Raw genomic sequence first — 21,671 nt, 5'->3', positions numbered from 1 at the left:
ATTTTCCTATCTCAAGATTTTCCTCGTCTCTAAAGGTAATTATGCCCCTTATTTTCAAAGCAACATATAAGTGGTCTGTAAAACTAGTGCGGGTGTCCTCACCTCTAAAACTAAGAAAGACATCATATTTCCACCGAGGTGTTGAAGATGAAAATGATGACGAAGAGGAGGCCTTCTGAGAGCTAATGGAAGACATTGGAGATATGTTGGCGGCAAGTATTGAACTACAATAAAGAAAAATAAATAAATAAATAAAAGAGGTAGTTTTCAATTAAAATTGACAGAACAAGTAAAAGAAAAAAAAATTAGAGAAAAAAGGAATGATTTGATATGGATCTTTTTTTTTTAGGAGGGAGTGAAAGGATAGAATAAAAGAGATGGACGTGTATAAAGTGAAAGCTTATGGATTTGAGAAATGAATTTGCAGCAGTGATTGTAAAGCTCAAAAATATCTTAGAAACAACACATGATTCAATTCCTATTATATAATTGCTTTTTTAATAAAGGAATGACTATTATTTTTTCTTTTGTTTGCGAGTATGTGAAAGAGAGACTAAAGACATTAATAAAATAAACTAAGGTCACAACAATCTTTCAACTACACCCAATTTGCTAATTACCTCGCACCATTTAATTTTGTTAAAAAAATAATAGTAAGAAAAAAAAAAAAAGCCAGCGTCAGTGATCCTAGCCTTGCTGGGCATTCACATCCTCTATTTTCAGTGAATTCAACATTTTTTTGTTTGTTTATTTTTTAAACAAAGTGGATAACTCAGGGTATTATGATTATTATTTTTGCAGAAATTTATTTAACTAACGTTAAATCATTACAAAAGCATCCTCTGTGTTTGTAATTTAACAATCACAGTTCGTATAAGACTAGACAAATTCAGATGCTATAGAACAAAAAGGTCAAAGCCCAGGAAAAAAAAAATCTGTATGTTCCTCCTCCCCTTTCCCTCTGCTTTCTCATCATCCAAAAGAGAAATCGAAACATATAAATAAATATAAAAAGAATGAAAGAAAGAAATAAAACAGAAAATTCACACAAAACATTGTATAAGAGAATAGATAGGACCTTGAGGATGCGAGTAGGCTTGAACGATCTGGTGGTTGAAAAAACTTTGTGTGTGCTCAGTTTGAGAGAGAAAAAAAAAATAGAGTGACAATAATTGAAGAGAAACACTATTATAGTTAAAGTTGGAGAGTTAAGGAAAGTTGTATGAACTATGAAGCTTCGTCATTGGAATTGCTTTTACTCGTGGGACCGAATAATTCATCTTTGTTTGATTTTAGTTTATTGGCTTTTTTTTTTAGTTGGAAGATTCCTCTCCAGTATGTTCAATAGTCTACAGAGCAAACGAAGAGCGGAGGAAAAAAAGAGTGAGTACTTTGCCCAGTGTAATGATGAAATAGGACACACCATGTGAGTCATCCACCATTATTAAGCTCACTTTTCTTGACTTCTGTATATCTTATTTTTACTGTTCAATTATGCTTTTAAAAAGCTGGTGGCGCTTGGAAATGCTTTAGAGCATTTGCTGGAGGTATATTGCTATATTGCTATAATTTAGCTCCTCAAATACTAAAATGATTCTCTAACAGTGGAGCTAAATCTATTTTTTTTAGCTCCATTGCTACCGTGCATATCTATAGATAGATGTGCACTGTTCATGAGAGCTAAAAAAAATTATTTTATTCTACCGGCCCAATTATCTATATATTACTAAAAGTTGAAGCGTAACGTTTAATGTTACTATTCTCACGTTGCGCTACATCAGCTGCTATGTCATTATTTTTTTTCTTTTCTTTTTTAAAATATAATTTGTCCTACAATTTTAAAATGGTTTTTACAATTTTCAACCCTATAAAACAACTCACTACTTATTTATTTACTTCCACTATCACCCTATAATAAATCCAACCCACTACTTATTTATTTACTTCCACTATCACCTTATAATGAATCTGTATAATTAATCTAACCCACCTCTTATTTATTTAGTTCCACTATCAAGCTCAACCCAAAGCCTTTTCAGTTCAGTTTTAAGATTTTGTGTGAGCCTTTTCAGCCTAAAGGAAGGAAAAAAAAAAAAAAAAACACTACTTATTTATTTACTTCCACTATCACCTTATAATAAATCTATATAATTAATCAAGTTCACCTCTTATTTATTTAGTTCCACTATCAAGCCCAACCCAAATCCTTTTCAATTCAGTTTTAAGGTTTTGTGTGAGCATTTTCAGCTTAAAGGAAGAAAAAAAACAAAAAAACAAAAAAACAAAACGTTGAAGCCTTTCAAGCTTTAAGGTTTTGTGTGAGCCTTTTCAGCTTAAAGGCAAAAAAAAAAAAAAAAAAAACAACAACAACAACGTTGAAGCTTTCAAGCTTTAGGGTTTTTTTTTTTTTTTTTTTTTTCAATTTTCTTATAATTGTTTTTAACATTTATTAATTTTTTTAATATTTATACTTCTCCAACCTTTCTCTCTCCCTTACCATTTCATCTTCCCACTACTTCTTCAATTTTTCTCTCTCCTTTACCTTTTCAACTCCCCCTACCCTCTACATTAATATCATTCTTCTTTTTTCCCTTCATCTTCCTTTATTTTTGTCTCTTTTTATTCACATCCTCTTACTATAAATTTGTCACTGTCTCTTCTATTCTATGCATAGTTTTCCCTCACAAACCTCTCTCTCTAAATTTTTTGGTGGATTTTTTTTTCTTGCATCTCTACTTTAGGTTGATAATTTTTTATATTCTTTAAAACTTTATTTTGGGTTAATGCGATTTAGTTTTGTTTTTTAAATTGTGATTTAGTTTTGTTTTTTAAATTGTTGTTGTTGTTTTTTTTTTTATTTTTTTATTCTCTTTGATTGTTAAATGTCATCCTATTGCGTTCTAAAGAATTAAATATAGCATATAAAAATATATTATTATTCTATTACATAGCATGATTTGGATAATTTAGTATTTATTCTATTACATAACATGATTTTTTATAGTGCTCAATTTAGATGTTAAACTATGAGATTTTACTAATTTTTATTTATTTTCTAATCCTTTGTGGTGGACAAAGTACTCTTAATAGTTGTATTAGAAGTACTCTATAATGCCATTTATTTAAAGAAAAGCAAAGGTTAGCCAAACAAAAATAATCGGATAGGTGACAAATTTTAACTTTTGCAATTTTATTTTTATTATTATTATTTTATAACAATGCATGTATAGAAATTTAATTCTTAGATTTTGCTAATAATTGTTTATTTGATAATATGTTTTGGGCAGCCGAAATTATAATTTCTACAAAGAAAATAACCTTAATAGATTATCAAAAATAAAATTTTATCCTAATATTGGTTCAATTAATCATTGTTAAGTTTTATTAATTTTTTTGGTTTACGTTTTTTTGGTGTTTTGGACTGTTCCTATATTACATTTATGATTGTTCCTATAATAAATAAAAATATAATTACGAAATACATTACTCATTATTAGATTAGTTTAAATTGTAAAAAAAAAATAATAATAATAATAAAACCACTATAAAAATAATTATCACGCGCAATGCGTGGGTTCGCAGCTAGTTTTATTAAAAACCCACACCTTGCCTCTCTCTCTCTCAGACTTAGTCACTCCATCTTTCAGCTCTCATCTCATCTCTCAAACTCTCTCAACGTTGTGCTCCGGTCGTTGGGTCATGGTTGTGCTCTAGCCTCGTGGATCGAAGTGGCTTTCCGTGGATCATGGTTGTGCTCCGGCCTCGTGGATCGAAGTGGCTTCCCTCACCTCCACTCCGCCGCTGGGTCGTGGTTGTGCTCCGGTGTGCGTTGGTATCGAGGTTGAGATTGGTATGTGGTTTCGATGTTTAGGTAGCTAGATTTGGGTTTTTGTGGGTTTTGGCGTTTGGGTTGCTAGATTTCAAGGGTCACGGTGGAGATGGTGGTGGTGGTGGGTCGTATTGACATGGGTTCGATTTGTGATTTATGGGTCCGTTTTGTGATTTATGATTTGTGGCTGTGGGTTTGTTTTGTGGTGGCTATGGGTTTATTGGTGATGCTGTGTTGGTGCCTTGGTGGTGGTTGTGCTGCATTTTTTTTTTTTGGTTTGTGATTGATGATTTTGCTTGGTCTGGGTTGAGGAAAAAGATTGGAGATTTGGGTTGGGTTTTTTTTTTTTTTCTACTATGGACTGGTGGCCGGTGGTGGTGGTGGTGGTGGTGGGTGTGGCTGATGGTTGAGGTGGTTGTGGTTGGTGTTGTGGTTGTTTTTTTGGGTAGTGGAATATATTATTTTATTATAGTGGTTATATTATTTTATTGTGATGTTTATATTATTTTATTATGTTGAAAGCTAAAATAGATCCACTGCTGCAGCATGTATGTAAGTAAAATAAATAAAATAACTTTTGGTGGAGATAAAAAGCTAAATTTTTAGCTCCACTACTGTGAATGCTCTAAGTACCCAAATTTATTTTATTTACTTAATAGCCACATTTTTCCTTTTAGGTTCGGCATGTTATAGGCTTGGCATTTCCATGGGATCTTTGAGAAAATATCCAGTTAAGAGTATCCACAACAGATGTTCTATAAAAAATGTCATTTTGACACACCAAAAACCTACTTTATTATTTTAGCACATCATTTTACAACATTCCATTTATCAGATGTTTTATCATTTAATTCTATACATTAAAATAAGTTTTTTTTTTTTTCTTTCTATTGTGAACTGGTGGCCGGTGGTGGTGGTGGTGGTGGTGGGTGTGGTTGTGGCTGTGGCTGATGGTAAAGGTGGTTGTGGTTGTTTTTTTGGGTAGTGGGATATATTATTTTATTGTAGTGATTGTATTATTTTATTGTGATGTTTATATTATTTTATTATGTTGAAAGCTAAAATAGATCCACTGCTGCAGCATGTATGTAGGTAAAATAGATAAAGTAACTTTTGGTGAAGTTAAAAAACTAAATTTTTAGCTCCACTGCTGTGAATGCTCTTAGTACCCAAATTTATTTTATTTACTTAATAGCCACATTTTTCCTTTTAGGTTCGGCATGTTATAGGCTTGGCATTTCCATGGGATCTTTGAGAAAATATCCAGTTAAGAGCATCCACAGCAGATGTTCTATAAAAAATGTCATTTTAACACACCAAAAACCTACTTTATTATTTTACCACATCATTTTACAACATCCCATTTATCAGATGTTTTATCATTCAATTCTATACATTAAAATAATATAATATCTTCTCCCACCAAACATCAAGAAAGAGAGAGAAGAGAGAAAGTCAAAAAGGATGAGAGAGAAATGAATAAAAAACTTTTTTTTTTTTTTTAGCATTCTTGTCCGTACCATTCCAAAATGGAACGGTACTGTTCACATGTGGCAAAAATTATGAGATTTGGAACATCTCATAAATGAGGTTTTTTGGTGTTTGGTGTGCCAAATGTGCCAAATATTTAGCATTTGACACATCTGGTACATTTGCTGTGGATGCTCTGTAATTCCTAATCATCCACAAAATCATTCATCAGACCCATAAATTGCCTTACTCACTATGCTTGTCTAGGCCCAAATGTGACTATCCCAAACATAGTTGAGACCCAATTGTGCAAGAAGTTTGCCCCAATGACCTTGTAAGTGAACATCTTAAATAGAAAAAGGACACGTAAGGCCCTTCTAACATTTAATTAAAGTTAGGCCCTTGGGACAACAATATCCATCGATTTCCCTCTAATAAAAAGATATTCCATGCATCTATAGATGTATTGCCCATTTCACATTGGGGTGGGGCAATACAAGCACCCGATACATGGTTTAATACCACCTCCTCTTCAACCCTTAACTACATGGTAGAAAACAGAAATATGAACTTTATTTAACCACTAAACCATATAATTACAATATAATTATCCTAAATCTAAAGGTATTTCATGGGAAAAAATGGCGAAAACCATAACAAATTACACTAGTTTTGCTACGACTCACCACATATCATTACAATATAATTATCCTAATAAATCCATAGGTATTCCATTTGAAAAAAAATACTAGAACCACAACTTTTTGCCATGTGGCAAGTTGTGCTGGAAGTTGTGTAATCTGTTGCAATAGGTGGACTTAAATAAATAGAAAGCTTAACCATAAAATTGATAAAATGAAGAGGATTCTATAATGAGACGCGTTAGAATTCAATGGGCTTAAATAAATTTTTTCCTCTAGAAAAAAATTAATAAAAAATTAGCTCAGAATCCACTAAGTTAAAACTATGATTTACTTTTCTTCTTTTTTTTTTTCATCTAATCTTTTGACTTTCTTCATAAGGGTTTTAGGTTCAAATTCCGAAACATCTCATGAATAGAATCCTCTACATTTCATTAAGTGGCTCATTAACTAATTATTAATACAATTTGATAATATTTATTAAAAATTTTATCAATTTTGCTTAAAATTTTCAATTAATTCGAGGATATACTACTATTAGTGTTTAGTTTACTCAACTCAACTGCCAAGAGCCAGTATTTTCAACAGAAACCTTCAAATCTTTCTTCCCTCATTATAACTATTGAAATTATATATATTTAAAAAAAATGTTTACTCAAATGGACAGTTATAAAAACACCACTAATCTACTTCTCCTAAAAAAAAAAAAAAAACCACTAATCTACTATTAATTGTCACATAAACCACCAAATCCACCGTCAAATATTCAAAATGACACGTATACCCATTCTGTTAGTCTAAATTACCACCAAAAAAAGAAAAATAGTATGGAGTAGCTCTATTTCCACTCTTTCATTTTCCGCTATTTCTAGAGCACAAAGAGATCAGCTTGATCCTTTAATTTTCAATCGTACACTCATAGAAATTACAGGTATTAATTATTTTATTCATTCTTTTCATTTTTTTTATATTTTTTAAAATAAAAATTTTGGTAGAATTTAGTTTTTTTTTTTTTTTTTTCACGTTACATTTGGTTACTTAGAAAACCAAGGAAAATTAAATAATTGAAAAGGAAAAATAGAGTGTTTGATTTTAAATCTTGTGCCTTTATTTTATTTTTTTGTTGTTTTTTGAAAGAATGAGAAACTAAGAGTTAATCATGATCGTGTGTAATAGGTGTTGTATTGGCAATTAAACGGTGCTTTTTAGTTGAATTTGTTGTGTAGATCTTGGAAGTAGTGTGTTTGTACATGCAAATTGGAGTTGCATTAGGATGTGTTTGGTAGCTGAGAAAAGCAATTAATGAAAAGTGAATCATATAAAGGAAAATAATTGATTTGAGGAGTTTGATTGTTTTCTTTATTTGCTGATTTGGTTTTGTGATTTCAATGGTGCTTGGCTTTTGTTTTTGTGATTTGATTCCATTCTTGAGCTTATTTTCTGTGATATGGATATTCGTTTCATTGTTCAAGTTTTATTGGTTTCCTTCCTCTCTGTTTGGTAGCCAAGAAAATTGAGGAAAAGAGAAGGAAAGTAAAAGAATTGAATTGAGGAAAGAACCTTACTATTTGACTTGTTTGGTTTTGTGATGTAAGTAGAATGAAAATGATAGAAATGTGAATATAATCTTCTTGGCTTCATTATTATCGGCTTGGTTGCTGAGAAAGTTGAGGAAAATAGAAGGAAGTCAAAGAATTGAATTGAATCTTAGTTTGAGTTGTTTGGCTTTGTATGTATGTTAAATGAAAAGGAGAATAAGTTTATATATTGGTTAGCTAAATGATTAGAATAGGCTCACTAATCGCTATTGTGAATTTTCATTTGGATTGCAATGGGGTTACTCATATTTATAAGTATTTTAGTTTATTTAAAATTCGTGCTCATGGGTCTTAAAAATTGGTTGATCCCCAAGTAGAAAACTTGTATTGAAAGTCCTTTAGCATAAGTTTTGTAGCTAAAAACATGGAGGAATATATATAATATAGAAATTTGAATTTTTTAGAATCTTATTTTAGTTGTTTTTGTTTCCCGAGGACTGAAAAATAACTAAATACATAAATTAAGTGCTTAATGTGGAAGCACCATAATCTAACATGAAAATGGATGGTTCACTTGTTCAGCAATTGATTGAAACTTTTCTTAAATTTTGTTCTGACTTTTCAGTTGAAGATTTTTTTTTTTTTTTTGGATGAACAAAAGGCAGTTGAAGACATTATTACTGATTTTAGATGTAACCATTTGTGAAAAATGAGATGTAACCATTCTAAAAAAAATGAATAATAATAACTGAAGATTGAAATGTAATTTAAAATTCAAAATTCTTGACTTTGCAAATGGATCATGAGCTATATAAGGGTTTCAATAAGTTCACTAATTATATTTCTCAATACATTACCTAGTATCGTGAATTCTCCACTGCTGTTTACGTTCCTCGGCTGAAACCAAAAGCTCATGTTATGTAACATAGCAAAAATTCACTACTGCATGCTTGAAAAGACTAGATAGTTTTTCCTTAGATCCTTTTTAAATTAGAACTCATTATGTAATTTTCATCATTACATTAACAAACAAAAGAAGCTATTCTAAACTTCATTTCTCTTCTTATCATTACCCTTCTAACCCATTTGAGCAAAGTGTTTCTATTTGAAATTTATATAACGTGACTCAAAAGACACATCTTGTCTATGCAGAACAAAAAAATGTATACAGGAGTTACTGCTAGAGCCATTAGATGGTAAAGTCAATTACTCTTTTTTGCTTTAATAGGAGAAACGAAAAGGAATTACGCAAAGAAATAAATCTCTTATATAATGTCCTAAAATGTAAATGACTGCACACAGACATATGCCCAAGGCATAAATTAGTCTGAAAAAGGTATAAAGATTAACATTTTTTTCCTGGTTTTGTTTTTGGATACAATAATGTCAGAATGGTTAACTATTAGTAGATTCCAAAAATATCTATAAGACTTGAAAGCAAGAGTAGCCGAGACCCCAAGATCTACAGTGACTCTTATGCATAACAAACATAACCACTAGCGTTCTCCAACTTCCATGCACTTGTGGTCTTCGATCAGCACAACAATTTGCCATTGAACATTAAAAGAGGTCCTCCGCTCTAGATCTTGTTGAAATAAGTCTGCAAAAATCAAGCTGTATAGCCTCACTTAATGCCTTTTGCACAGTCAGGCATCTAGCTGCATGCCATTTGGTTGCATATGGAAGAACTGCAACAGCCTACCATCGCATGATTTGGCTTCATAGCCAAAGCCACCCTATCCACACCATCTCTACTAGTGTTCCTGAATTGTCAACAACATCCACAACCAGACACACTTGCCTTGGCACTTTCCTGCAGTCACCTTGATCTGTTTGTTGTGCAATAGAGACTTGTGCATACCTGCAAAACAAAGCATTATCACTCCTTAAGCACACTCTTTTGCACCCTTAAACATCAATCTATAAAAATTTGGATCCTCCATCCATTGAGCCAACCACTGCTTCAAAGAGAAAGGAGAAATTAACTTAGTTCCAAGGTTCAAATCTAATCCAAACAAGATAGCCTGAGACTTCAGGGATAAAAGATCAAATTTTTCCTCTACCTCATCGCATAAGACACACTATCACTCGCTATGTTTCCTTTCACTATTTTGATTTGATGAGTAAGTCCTAATGCATTCCACATGAAAATTATTAACTTCAAAGGAAGCATCAATCCCCACAAATGTCTCCATCTAAGAGTTATGACCCTCAGATGAGAATCCATTACCTAAGTTCCACCTACTTTCAATGGTAGCTTATTTTGACCTTATGTCATGAGGCTATATCAGCTTATCAATAGCTCCTCACCTTGAGATAGGGGTGACTAAAATTTAAGAAGCCACCTCAAGAGAGTATCACTCCCTAACCTGGTGTTGTTTCCAAGTCAAAGTGTCAAGATAACTTTAAATACCTATTAATAGATGTAGATTGTTTTGACTTTTCTAAGTTTATCCCAAGATATAATGCAAAAAATATAAGATTTTCCAAAAATGAATGACAATGATTATGAAAGTGTAGCATCTTTCCACTATGATTATGATACATTCTGCTAAATAATAAACCCAATGGGAAGAATATGAGAAAACTTTAATTCTAGATGTAATACAACAATGATGGCAAGTAAAACAGGAGGGCTTACCAATCTAAGCAGGCTACCTTCTACAGCTTTCAACCCTGTAAACGCAGTTGCTTGCCTTCTTGAGTCTGATTATTGTAAAGACGAATATGTCTCAGATGATATGGTTAGTAATATATAATCAAGTTTGTTGTACGGTCAGGTTTTTCTACTGTCTATTGCTGTCCTTTAATTTAAATTCTAGTCAAGTCTCTTTACATCCATTGAAAGATAGCACTTTAAGATTTTTTAAGAGACCAATGGAAGAAGGCACCTCTCTTATTGCAGTTCCACTCACATCCAGCTCCTCTACACTTTCAGCATTCCCCACATTCTCAGGCAGTCTCTCAAGTTTTGAGCATCCTGAAATATTCAAGTCTTTAAGCAACTTCAAATTAAAAATGCTGCTTGGTAGACATGTAAGACTTTTGCAATCTCTTACATTTAATAAAACAAGGCTTGTCAAATGCCCAATTGATGTGGGTAATTTAGTAACAGTAGTTCCACCCAAATAAAGCTTTAATACACGTTGCATGTTTTCTCCAAATTCTGGAATCCTTTTTAGTTTTAAGCAACCAGAAAGAATAAGAACCTCAAGAGACTCCATTTCAAACTTGCTTGGAAGAGTTTTGACATTTACACAGCCTTGTAGATTGAGAAGAGTAAGCCTATTATGAACCAAAGTTGAAGGGTGAATCTCACGTAAATTTAAACAATCTTCAAGAACCATTTCCTTAAGATTTGGGACTATGAGCAAATCAGGGGTTTCTTTAAGGTTTGTAGACCCATTCATTTGGATGATTTGCAACTTCTCAAAAGACTATTAAAAGCAACCAAAAAAGAAGAAAAAAAGAACAATTAGCTTCATCAAATCCCTACAATTTAATGGAACTTGAATATAAATAAGTACAAGGATGCTTAAATTACCTTTGCTCCTTTCCAAAGTTGTTCAATGTAGTTTCCACACATGTAAAGTTCAACAAGCTCATTTGATTGGAAATTTAATGGAAAAGATTTTGAAGGGTACCCTATCCACTCAAGAAATCTTAAGCCAATAGGAAGATGTTTGGGTTCATGGAGAAGCTGGACGTTTTTAATTATGAGCAGTTTAAGATTATGCATCTTTGAAAAAGATTCAGGATTCCAATATGCCTCTTTTGATTTAGGCAACTTTAGGACTATGCCTTGAATTGCTTCTGTTCCCTAATAATCATGAACAAAAGGGATTAGAGAATTGCAAAATGTATGATTACCAAAGCTACTCTAAATTGAACTTTTTGAATAATATGATAGGGTATATGTTCAAGTTTTCTATATAACCTCTTACCGTATTTTTTGTTAGTACACTGTTAATGTCTTCAAATGACCACAAAATGCTACGCTTTCCAGGCTCTTCAGGGCACTCTTCATAAATTATTTTCTTGGCCATGTCTTGTAATAAATCATGCATCCACACTTCAAGGCAATTTATTTTTATGAGAGATTTATCAGCTAGGACCTCCAATCCAACATCAGGGTAAAGGCCAAAATAATCTAGTTTCTCTACTACACTAATTTTTTCCTTATGATTAAAGAAAAATGCAATATATAGGAATATTTTTTTCTCTGTTTCATGTAGTCCATCATAACTTATTCTTAGTGCTTGGAGAATTGCACGTTCGGGAAACTCTTTAATCCGAATTAATGTACTTTTCCATTGATTGATGCTTCTACTAAACAAAAAAGAACCCAAAATCTCAATAGCTAAAGGAAGGCCTTTAGTATATTGTACAACATCTTTGGATAGCTCTAGATAATCTTTGGGAGGATGGCCTTTTTTAAAAGCTTTTAAACTCAAAAGATGAAGAGCTTCTTCATCACTCAATCCTTCAGCTTCAAATATTTCATCTACTTCAAGTATACGTAGTAAATGCTTGTCCCTTGTTGTTATGATAACTCTACTACCAAAACCAAACCAATTATGCTTCCCAACCAACTTTTTCAACTGGTCTAATTGATTTATATCATCAAGAACGGTAAGAATTCTTTTATGACGTAATCTATTCTTGATCATGAAAACTCCCTCATCAACATCTTGTATACTCATACTTTCATTTAATATTTTTCTAATAAGTTGTTGTTGCAATGGAATTAAACCATCTTTTTCACAAACCTCCCTGACATTATGGAGAAAGCAACAACCTTCAAACTTGTTCGAAACCCTACGAAAAACAACTCTAGCAAGAGTTGTTTTACCTATTCCCCCCATCCCCCAAACCCCTATAATGCGAACATCATCAGACCCTATAGCCAAACATGACTCCAATTCCTTCACTTGAGATTCTATTCCTACTAGGTCTTCAGTATCTTCTAAGAATTCATTACTCAATTTTTGCCATAACTCCCCCACAATATTTTGGATAAGTTGTGCCTCAGTCCTGCAATGAAGAGAGAATGATATCTAGTGAGTACCTCGCACAAATAGGACCAAAAATGAAAGTAGACATCCAATGCAGTTGGTTAAACCAAGAAAAAGTAAATAACTTGGTGCAAGAAAAATTTGAAAGAAATACAAAATGTAAATTAGTTAGATCAAGTAAAAATAAAAATGAAGTGTGAACATCTATGTTGCTTTACTAAAAGTTCAAAACAAGGCTTAAGATAAGAAGAGTATTTATTTGAAGTTTGAACATCTAAAAGCAAGTAATATGTCAAATTGGATTACCTATCTTGTAGGTGCCACCCTTTGAGATTTGCCACTTCTTCTAAAGCAGCTTTCCATGTTTGGACTTTCTCTATATCGTCCTTGAAACGTTCTTCATGTTTAAAAAAGGCTTGGGCAAAGGTGCCTGTTTGTTTTCGTACATCAGATGGGTCCACATCATAAAATATTGGCAAAACAGTCATGGTTGTCTCTTTCAAGCATCCAATTATCTTTGTAAGTTCATCCAAGCACCATGTTGATGACGCAAAGTTTCTTGAGAGAATGACAATTGCAAATCTCGATTCTTTTATTGCTTTCAAGAGCTCCGGTGAAATAGATTTTCCTATCTCAATATTTTCCTCGTCTCTAAAGGTAACTATGCCCCTTTGTTTCAAAGCAACATATAGATGGCCTGTAAAACTAGTGCGGGTGTCCTCACCTCTAAAACTAAGAAAGACATCATATTTCCACTGAGGTGTTGAAGATGAAAATGATGACGAAGAGGAGGCCATCTGAGAGATAATGGAAGACATTGGAGATATGTTGGCGGCAAGTATTGAACTACAATAAAGAAAAATAAATAAATAAAAGAGGTAGTTTTCAATTAAAATTGACAGAAAAAGTAAAAAGAAAAAAAATTAGAGAAAAAAGGAATGATTTGATATGGATCTTTTATTTTAAGGAAGGAGTGACAGGATAGGATAAAAGAGATGGACGTGTATAAAGTGAAAGCTTATGGATTTGAGAAATGAATTTGCAATAGTGATTGTAATGCTCAAAAATATCTTAGAAACAACACATGATTCAATTCCTATTATATAATTGCTTTTTTAATAAAGGAATGTGTTGGGTTACACGTGTGAGTGAAGTCCCACATTGAATAAATATGAGAAGAATGAGTGGTTAATATAACATAATTGAGCACATACCCATTGGGCTTAGGCCTTTTGGGTTAAAGTGTGTTCTATATGTTATATTAATTATTCAATGAATCTTCCCAAGGTGTTTATCTCCACAACAAGTGGTATCAGAGCCTATGGTGGTGTGCGGCGAAGGTGGTGAGGTGTTCATGGTCCCTACCCAGCGGGGACAGAGAAAGCCTAAATGGCCCACACATAAAGATCCTGGAGAAGAAAAAAATAAAGAAAAAAAAGCCCAACAAAGGAATATTGCTAATGGTGTTAACTAATGGTGTGGTGCAAGGTTCACATGGACATGGACGTACGGGGTTCCCATGGATGTGCTTGCAGGGTTGACACATGTGAGGTGTTCGTGGTCCCTACCCAGCGGGGACAGAGAAAGCCTAAATGGCCCACACATAAAGATCCTGGAGAAGAAAAAAAAAAGAAAAAAAAAAAAGCCCAACAAAGGAATATTGCTAATGGTGTTAACTAATGGTGTGGTGCGAGGTTCCCATGGACATGGACATATGGGGTTCCCATGGATGTGCATGCGGGGTTGACACGTGGTTCCCATGGATGGCGTACAAGAGACCCATGGATGATGCGCTGATGAAGTGAAAAGCCATTAGGTAAGGGGGAGTGAGTAGGACTTGTTCATGACCCACAAAGAGGTCTTGAAGCCCATAAAGAGGCAGACTCACACGTGAGAGGGAGATTTGTTGGGTTACACGTGTGAGTGAAGTCCCACATTGAATAAATATGAGAAGAATGAGTGGTTAATATAACATAATTGAGCACATACCCATTGGGCTTAGGCTTTTTGGGTTAAAGTGTGTTTTATATGTTATATTAATTATTCAATGAAACTTCCCAAGATGTTTATCTCCACAACAGAATGACTATTATTTTTTCTTTTGTTTGCGAGTATGTGAAAGAGAGACGAAAGACATTAATAAAATAAACAAAGGTCACAACAATCTTTCAACTACACCCAATTTGCTAATTACCTCACACCATTTAATTTTGTTAAAAAAATAATAGTAAGGAAAAAAAAAAAAAAAAAAAAAAACCAAGCCAGCGTCAGTGATCCTAGCCTTGCTGGGTATTCACATCCTCTATTTTCAGTGAATTCAACATTTTTTTGTTTGTTTATTTTTTAAACAAAGTGGATAACTCACGGTATTATGATTACGTTAAATCATTACAAAAGCATCCTCTGTGTTTGTAATTTAACAATCACAGTTCGTATAAGACTAGACAAAATCAGATACTAGAAAACAAAAAGGTCAAAGCCCAGGAAAAAAAATCTGTATGTTCCTCCTCCCCTTTCCCTCTGCTTTCTCATCATCCAAAAGAGAAATCGAAACATATAAATAAATATAAAAAGATGAAAGAAAGAAATAAAACAGAGATTCACACAAAACATTGCATAAGAGAATAGATAGGACCTTGAGGATGCGAGTAGGCTTGAACGATTTGGTGGTAGAAAAAACTTTGTGTGTGCTCAGTTTGAGAGAGAAAAAAAATAGAGTGACAATAATTGAAGAGTAACACTATTATAGTTAAAGTTGAAGAGTTAAGGAAAGTTGTATGAACTATGAAGCTTCGTCCTTGGAATTGCTTTTACTCGTAGGACCGAATAATTCATCTTTGCTTGATTTTAGTTTATTGGCTTTTTTTTTTTTTACTTGGAAGATTCCTCTCCATTATGTTCAATAGTCTACACTCTACAGAGCAAACGAAAAGAGGAGGAAAAAAAGAGAGAGTACTTTGCCTAGTGTAATGATGAAATAGGACACACCATGTGAGTCATCCACCATTATTAAGCTCACTTTTCTTGACTTCTGTACATCTTATTTTTACCGTTCAACTATGCTTTTAAAAAGCTGGTGGCCAAATTTATTTTATTTTATTTACTTGATATCCAGTGACTGTAGTTCCTAACCATCCACAAAATCATTCATCAGACATTCAGACCCATAAATTGCCTTACTCGCTCGGCTTGTCTAGGCCGAAATGCGACCATCCCAAACACAGTTGAGACCCAATTATGCAAGAAGTTTGCCCCCAATGACCTTGTAAGTGAACATTTTAAATTGAAAAAGGACACGTAAGGCCCTTCTAACGTGTAATTAAAGTTGGGTCCATGGACGACAACATACATCTATATTTTTCTTTCATAAGAAGATATACTATGCATCCAATGCATGTATTGCCTCTTTCACATTGAGGTGGGACGATACATACACCCGATACATGGTCTAATACCACCTCCTCTTCAACCCCTAACTACATGGTAGAAAACAGAAATAAGAACTTTGTTTAACCACTAAACTATATAATTACAATATAATTATCCTAAATCCATAGGTATTTCATAGGAAAAAAATAATAATAAAATCATAACAAATTACACTAGTTTTGCTACAACTCACCACATATCATTACAATATAATTATCCTAAATCCATAGGTATTCCATAGGAAAAAATGCTATGAACACAACTTTTTGCCACTTGGTGAGTTGTGCCGGAAGTTGTATAATCTATTGTGCTAAGTGGTGTGTTGTGTTAAAAGTTATATAATCTATTGTGTGAAGTTCTAAAAGTTTAGAACAATTGGCAAATCGTGAACACAAACTTGTCTAGATATAGATCTTAGAGTCTATAGATATTATTAGACAATGCTCAAGGTGATTCAAGTCAAGAACATACAAGCTGCAGGAAGAAGATTTCATAATCTGTCTAGTTCGATCGATCGAAAGTCGTATCTGCAGAATTTTAATTAAACCCAAACAACAGTTCAAGCCCATTTAGGATTAGGGTTTCTAATTTACTTCTCCCAGTATATAAAGGAAACCCTAAGCACGTTTTTGTGTGGCTTTTTAGAGAGAAAAGAGTGTGCCTCTTTTGTATTTAGGGTTTTGCTCCTAAAAAACTCTCTTATGTCTTCTATCGGTGCTATTCTTTGAAGAATTTCAAGATTCGGTATTGTAGAAGTTGCTGCCTTCTCTTGTCATCAAAGGTGTTGATGATCTAAACCTTTAAGGGTGGTCTTGGAGTCACAAACAGGAGAGTTTGTGTTGCTAAACCTTTGAGTGGGATCTCAAAGTCACAAACGGGGGTGTTTGTGTTTTGCAAAAGCCAAAGAAAGAAGGAGTCTGTGGATTCGGAGCTTGCACGTGGTCGTGTCAGTAAGTTCTACTAGTTGGTAGCAATAAGAAGTTGAGCGTGGGGGCTTGTAAGTCTTATTGTATGAACTTCGATTCTTTCTAGTGGATTTGCTTTTTACCTTGAGGATAACTAGGTTAAATCCTCCCCAGGTTTTTTACCGGTTTGGTTTTCCTGGGTTATCATATCATTGTGTTATTTATCTTTCCGCTGCTATGCATAATATGATTGTTTGATTGTGATAACCTAGACTTGTAATTTGGACTAAGTAATTACTTGGCTAATTACCTAGGTTAATCTGATTGTGGTTTTAAGGGGTCTAAAAACCAATATATTGTGGTCTTAGCATTGTTGTTCCATAGGCGTTTGTGTGTGCCTTTTGAGTTCCAAAAAGTGAATCTAAGGTAGAGGTTATATATATATATATATATATATATATATAACAAATGGTAGAGGGGAGACTTGAATCTTGTTTCTCCACATAAAGGAAATCAATCATATTATTGAACTACAAGACTCTTAGTTATCTGCTTTTTTTTTTTTTTTTAATATACTGATAATTGGAATGGGGGATTTGAATTTTAAATATCTATATTAGAAATATCAAGAGGTAGCATTTGAGCTACAAGACTCTTAATAGTTATCCGCTTAAATTGTTTTTTAATATATTGATAATTGGGGTGGGAGATTTGAATTCTAAATATCTATATTAGTAATAGCAAGAGGTAGCATTTGAGATATAAGACTCTCAGCAATTGTCCACTTAATTTAATTAACACCCATTAAAATGTCATTTTTTCATAATTTAAGATCACTTTTGGCCTCACCATCAAATTTTGTGGTAAATACTAGTAAATTAAAAAAAAAAAAATCTAATGACATTTAACTTTTTTTGTAATTACTTTTTTTGATACATTTTTCATAATTACTTACATGACTTGTTATAATTGATGTATAATAAAAGTGGTATTAATGTTAAGTTAAAGTAAAAGCAATCTTACTCTGATCACAACTTACCCATTTTATCATTCTATAAAAAAAAAAAAAAAAAATTAATAAAAAAACTTACCATTTTATCAAGTTATGACAAAAGTCAAATATTTCTGTCTCTAACATTACTTATAAATTAATTATTAATTTATAAGTAATGTTAATAGCAAAAGTAAAAAACATACTAATAAATTAATTATTTCTTGGTAGATGGAATTTGGCCACAATAAATATAAAACTATCATAACATAATCATAGAAATTGTTGTGAGTATTATATTCAAGAACCTTAATGAGGTTTGAAAAAGATGATTCATTTAAACAACTAATGAAATTTCGATTGATTACCAAAAAAAAAAAAAATGAAATTTCGATTAGGAATCAGAACTTTAATAAAAGAGGCCTCCATAATAGTATTTTTTAAAAAAGGAAAAGAAGAAGAAGTGAGGAAGTACAACTACAATTAAATAAACAATACTAACAAACTAGTTAACAAATAACTGATTCTAATTAGTTACAAAAGACACATATGAAAGTATTATTTCCTAATCTAATTTATAATACAATTCCTAGTTTAAAATTACACTTTATGATAGTATTGTTTTTTTGTAATGAAGAATTCGACTTATGAGTCTTCGTCGTCGACTCTATTTATTTTTTTATTCTAAAGAAAAACTTCAAGATTTGCATCAATTTCAAACAAATTGTCAATAATGGCATCTCGATCTCTAACATCTCCTCCAATCAAATTCACAATCAGAACCTCAAATGACAAATATACCCCTTATGCCATCAATATTAATTAATTGTGGGCATCTTAAAGCTTGCTTTCCCATCAAGTATTCCCTTCATGCACCTTCAAGGAAGCTCACTTTTCATCAAATTGCATATACATTAATAACATTATCGTTTGAAAAAGATAGCATGAATCATGTATTGTATAAAGTGCAGGGCAGGGACAGAAATTTTTGTTTGGGGTCGATTTGTGTTGCTAATTTATTAGTCTATACAAATTTTTATACACATACACAAACACATGTATCTATATACACAAAAAATTAGTATATTTTATAATGAATCTTTAAAATTAAATGTTTCATAGAATTAAATTAATCTTTTACCATCTTCCATAGTAAAATCCTTACAATTTTCATTTTCAATATAATTTACAAAATTGTCTACCGTTGTGAGTAAAAAATTTTCAATCAAATTAATGAAGTGTTCAAAGATATAAATGATCCAAAATTTTAAAAAATACGAGAACACATTTTACCATAAAAAATGAATTTGAGAAATAATACGTTCTCTGTAACTACTAGACAAATTGGACAATTTTTTTTAAGAACATTATTGGACCAACTCAAATAATTGGGGAGGCTAAGTCCCATTTTTTAGTGCTAATTATTAAATTTAAGATTATTATTAAAATTTTAAATAAGCGATACTTTTGTACACTACTAAATTCAAAAAAAAAAAAATTGTTAACCGTAAAATTAATCAAATGGAGAGGATTTTATTACGAGACGTGTTAGAATTCAATGGACTTCAATAAATTGTTTCCTCTAGAAAAATGAATAAAAAATTAGCTCAACTTCCACTAACGTTCCGTTTGTTTCGATGGAAAACCTTGTGTAAAGATAGTTTTTCGTGTTTTCCAGTATTTGGTAGCATAAAAAAAGATGAGTCAAAGAAAAACTATCTTTGATCAACATAAAAAGTATGACTTATTTTTAGACATTGTTTTCTATTAAATTTTTTTGGAAAATAATTTTATCTCATAGTAAGCTAAATAAGGGAAGTTAGAAAATTGTTTTTCAACTCATTTAAAATTACTACCAAACATTGAAAAATAAGATAATTTTATAGAAAATTATTTTTAAAAAATGACTCATTTTCTAAAAAACATCATTGTCGAAACAAACAAAGCATAAGTAAAAACTATGATCTACTTTTTTCTTCTTTTTTTTCATCTAACCTTTTGACTTTCGTCGTAATAATAGTATAAAAGTACAGCGATGACGGATATTGGGGGACATAATAATAGTATAAAAACCCACACCCACGCTCATGATTGCGCGTGGAATGAAATAATATGAGGTAATGATATTCACATAGTAAGCACACATTATTATGGGCGCGTGAGACAATAATTGAAAAGGAAAACTATTATAGTTAAAGTTGGAGAGTTAAGGAAAGTTGTATGAACTATGAAGTTTCGTCATTGGAATTGCTTTTACTCGTGGGACCGGATAATTCATCTTTGTTTGATTTTAGTTTATTGCCTTTTTTTTTTTTTTAGTTGGAAGATTCCTCTCCATTATGTTCAATGGTCTAAAAAGCAAACGGAAAGAGGAGGAAAAAACAAAGAGGAGTACTTTGCCCAGTGTAATGATGAATGGGGCACACCGTGTGAGTCATCCACCATTATTGAGCTCACTTTTCTTGACTTCTGTACATCTCATTTTTACTGTTCAACTATGCTTTTAAAAAGCTGGTGGCACTTGGAAATGCTTTTAGTAGCCAAATTTATTTTATTTACTGTAGTTCCTTATCATCCACAAGATCATTCATCGGACCCATAAATTACCTTACTCACTCGGCTTGTCTAGGCCTAAATGTAACGATCCTGAACACAATTGAGACCCAATTGCATAAAAAGTTTGGCCCAATGACCTTGTAAGTGAACATTTTATATATAAAAAGGACACATAAGGCCCTTCTAACATTTAATTAAAGTTAGGCCCATGGACAACAACATATCTCTATCTGTCTCTTGAACAAGAAAATATACTATGTATCTGATGCATGTATCGCTCTTTTCATATTGAGTGGGGTAATACATGCACCGAATACATAGTCTAATACAACCTCCTCTTCAACCCTTAACTACATGGTAGAAAATAGAAATAAGAACTTTTTTTAACCACTAAATAATTGTCCTAAATCCATAGGTATTTCATAGGAAAAAAAATGCTAAAACCATAACAAATTATGCTAGTTTTGCTACAGCACACTACATATCATTACAATATAATTATCCTAAATCCATAGGTATTCCATAGGAAAAAAAATGCTAGAAACACAACTTTTTGCCGCGTGGTGAGTTGTACTGGAAGTTGTGTTAGAGCATTCCCATCAGCTCATGTAAACTCTTCTAAAATAGAAAAAGGTGCAAGTTTTACACATTTTGAGCAAAATAACACCCACATCAATGGGTGTAAAATTGTGTATAATTTACACCTGGCTATGTAAATGAACAGTAACTGTGTATATATACACGGTTACTATTCATCGTGTAAACGATTTTTTTATTTTATTTTCTCTCTCCTCTATCAAACTACTACTCTTCCCCAACCATTACAACAACCAGCGCGCCAGAATCAACTGAAAATGAACCAAACACATCTATTGAAAATTAACCAAAATCAACCCAGTATCAACTGAAAATTAACCCAAAATCAATAGAAAATTAACCCAAACACATCTACACAGACAAATCTACACAGAGATACACTTGCTAAAAAAAAAAAAAAAACACAGAGAGATCGGAGCTTATCGGAACAATCAGTGCTTGACTGGAATGATCGGAGCTCGTGGGTATGGGTCTCGCTTGATCGGTGCTTGTGAATCGGAGCTGTCGAGATCAGTGCTTGCCTGATCGGAGCTGTGGATCGGTGCTTGACTAGAACGATCGGAGCTCATGGGTCTTGCTTGATCGGAGCTCGTGGGTATGGGTCTTGCCTGATCGGTGCTTGTGGATCGGAGCTGTGGAGATCGGTGCTTGCCTGATCGGAGCTGTGGATCGGTGCTTGTGACCGAGATGGTGTGGATTA

At 32.6% G+C, this 21,671-nt stretch overlaps 1 protein-coding gene and 1 long non-coding RNA gene across 5 annotated transcripts; one reads left to right on the top strand and one right to left on the bottom strand.

Annotated features, from left to right (window-relative positions):
• Nucleotides 1–8,800: 8,800 nt before the first annotated feature.
• Nucleotides 8,801–13,695, bottom strand: LOC115991572 (TMV resistance protein N-like). 4 transcript variants are annotated; one of them, XM_031115380.1, is made up of 6 exons: nt 12,800–13,695; nt 11,423–12,512; nt 11,023–11,298; nt 10,370–10,915; nt 10,120–10,184; nt 8,801–9,339 (listed from the first exon to the last, which is right to left on the bottom strand). In XM_031115380.1, exons 1-5 carry the CDS (start codon nt 13,309–13,311, stop codon nt 10,149–10,151), a joined length of 2,460 nt encoding a protein of 819 aa, XP_030971240.1. In that variant the 5' UTR covers nt 13,312–13,695; the 3' UTR covers nt 8,801–9,339; nt 10,120–10,148. The 4 variants fall into 4 exon arrangements, with proteins under 4 accessions (XP_030971240.1, XP_030971242.1, XP_030971239.1 ...); XM_031115382.1 differs by lacking the exon at nt 8,801–9,339 and having other exon boundaries at nt 10,126–10,184; nt 10,370–10,458; nt 10,538–10,915; XM_031115381.1 differs by lacking the exons at nt 8,801–9,339; nt 10,120–10,184 and having other exon boundaries at nt 10,321–10,458; nt 10,538–10,915.
• A 105-nt stretch (nt 13,696–13,800) lies between these two features.
• LOC115991578 lies at nt 13,801–14,124 on the top strand. Its single transcript, XR_004092230.1, has 2 exons — nt 13,801–13,841; nt 14,045–14,124. It is a non-coding gene; the product is annotated as an uncharacterized LOC115991578 (long non-coding RNA).
• The last annotated feature ends 7,547 nt before the right edge of the window (nt 14,125–21,671 follow it).

The sequence above is a fragment of the Quercus lobata genome, chromosome 5 (genome assembly GCF_001633185.2).
Source record: "Quercus lobata isolate SW786 chromosome 5, ValleyOak3.0 Primary Assembly, whole genome shotgun sequence".
Classification (NCBI taxonomy): Eukaryota; Viridiplantae; Streptophyta; class Magnoliopsida; order Fagales; family Fagaceae; genus Quercus; species Quercus lobata.
The sequence above is the reverse complement of the archived record's forward strand: the minus strand, read 5'-3'. Positions and strand labels throughout refer to the sequence as shown.

Coding starts and splice junctions, on each gene's coding strand:
- LOC115991572 (XM_031115379.1), bottom strand. CDS start 13,311: ATGTCTTCCATTATCTCTCAGATGGCCTCCTCTTCGTCATCATTTTCA. Junction 12,513..12,799: donor GGGTGGCACCTACAAGATAG/GTAATCCAATTT, acceptor TCTTCATTGCAG/GACTGAGGCACAACTTATCC. Junction 10,916..11,022: donor AACTTTGGAAAGGAGCAAAG/GTAATTTAAGCA, acceptor TGCTTTTAATAG/TCTTTTGAGAAGTTGCAAAT.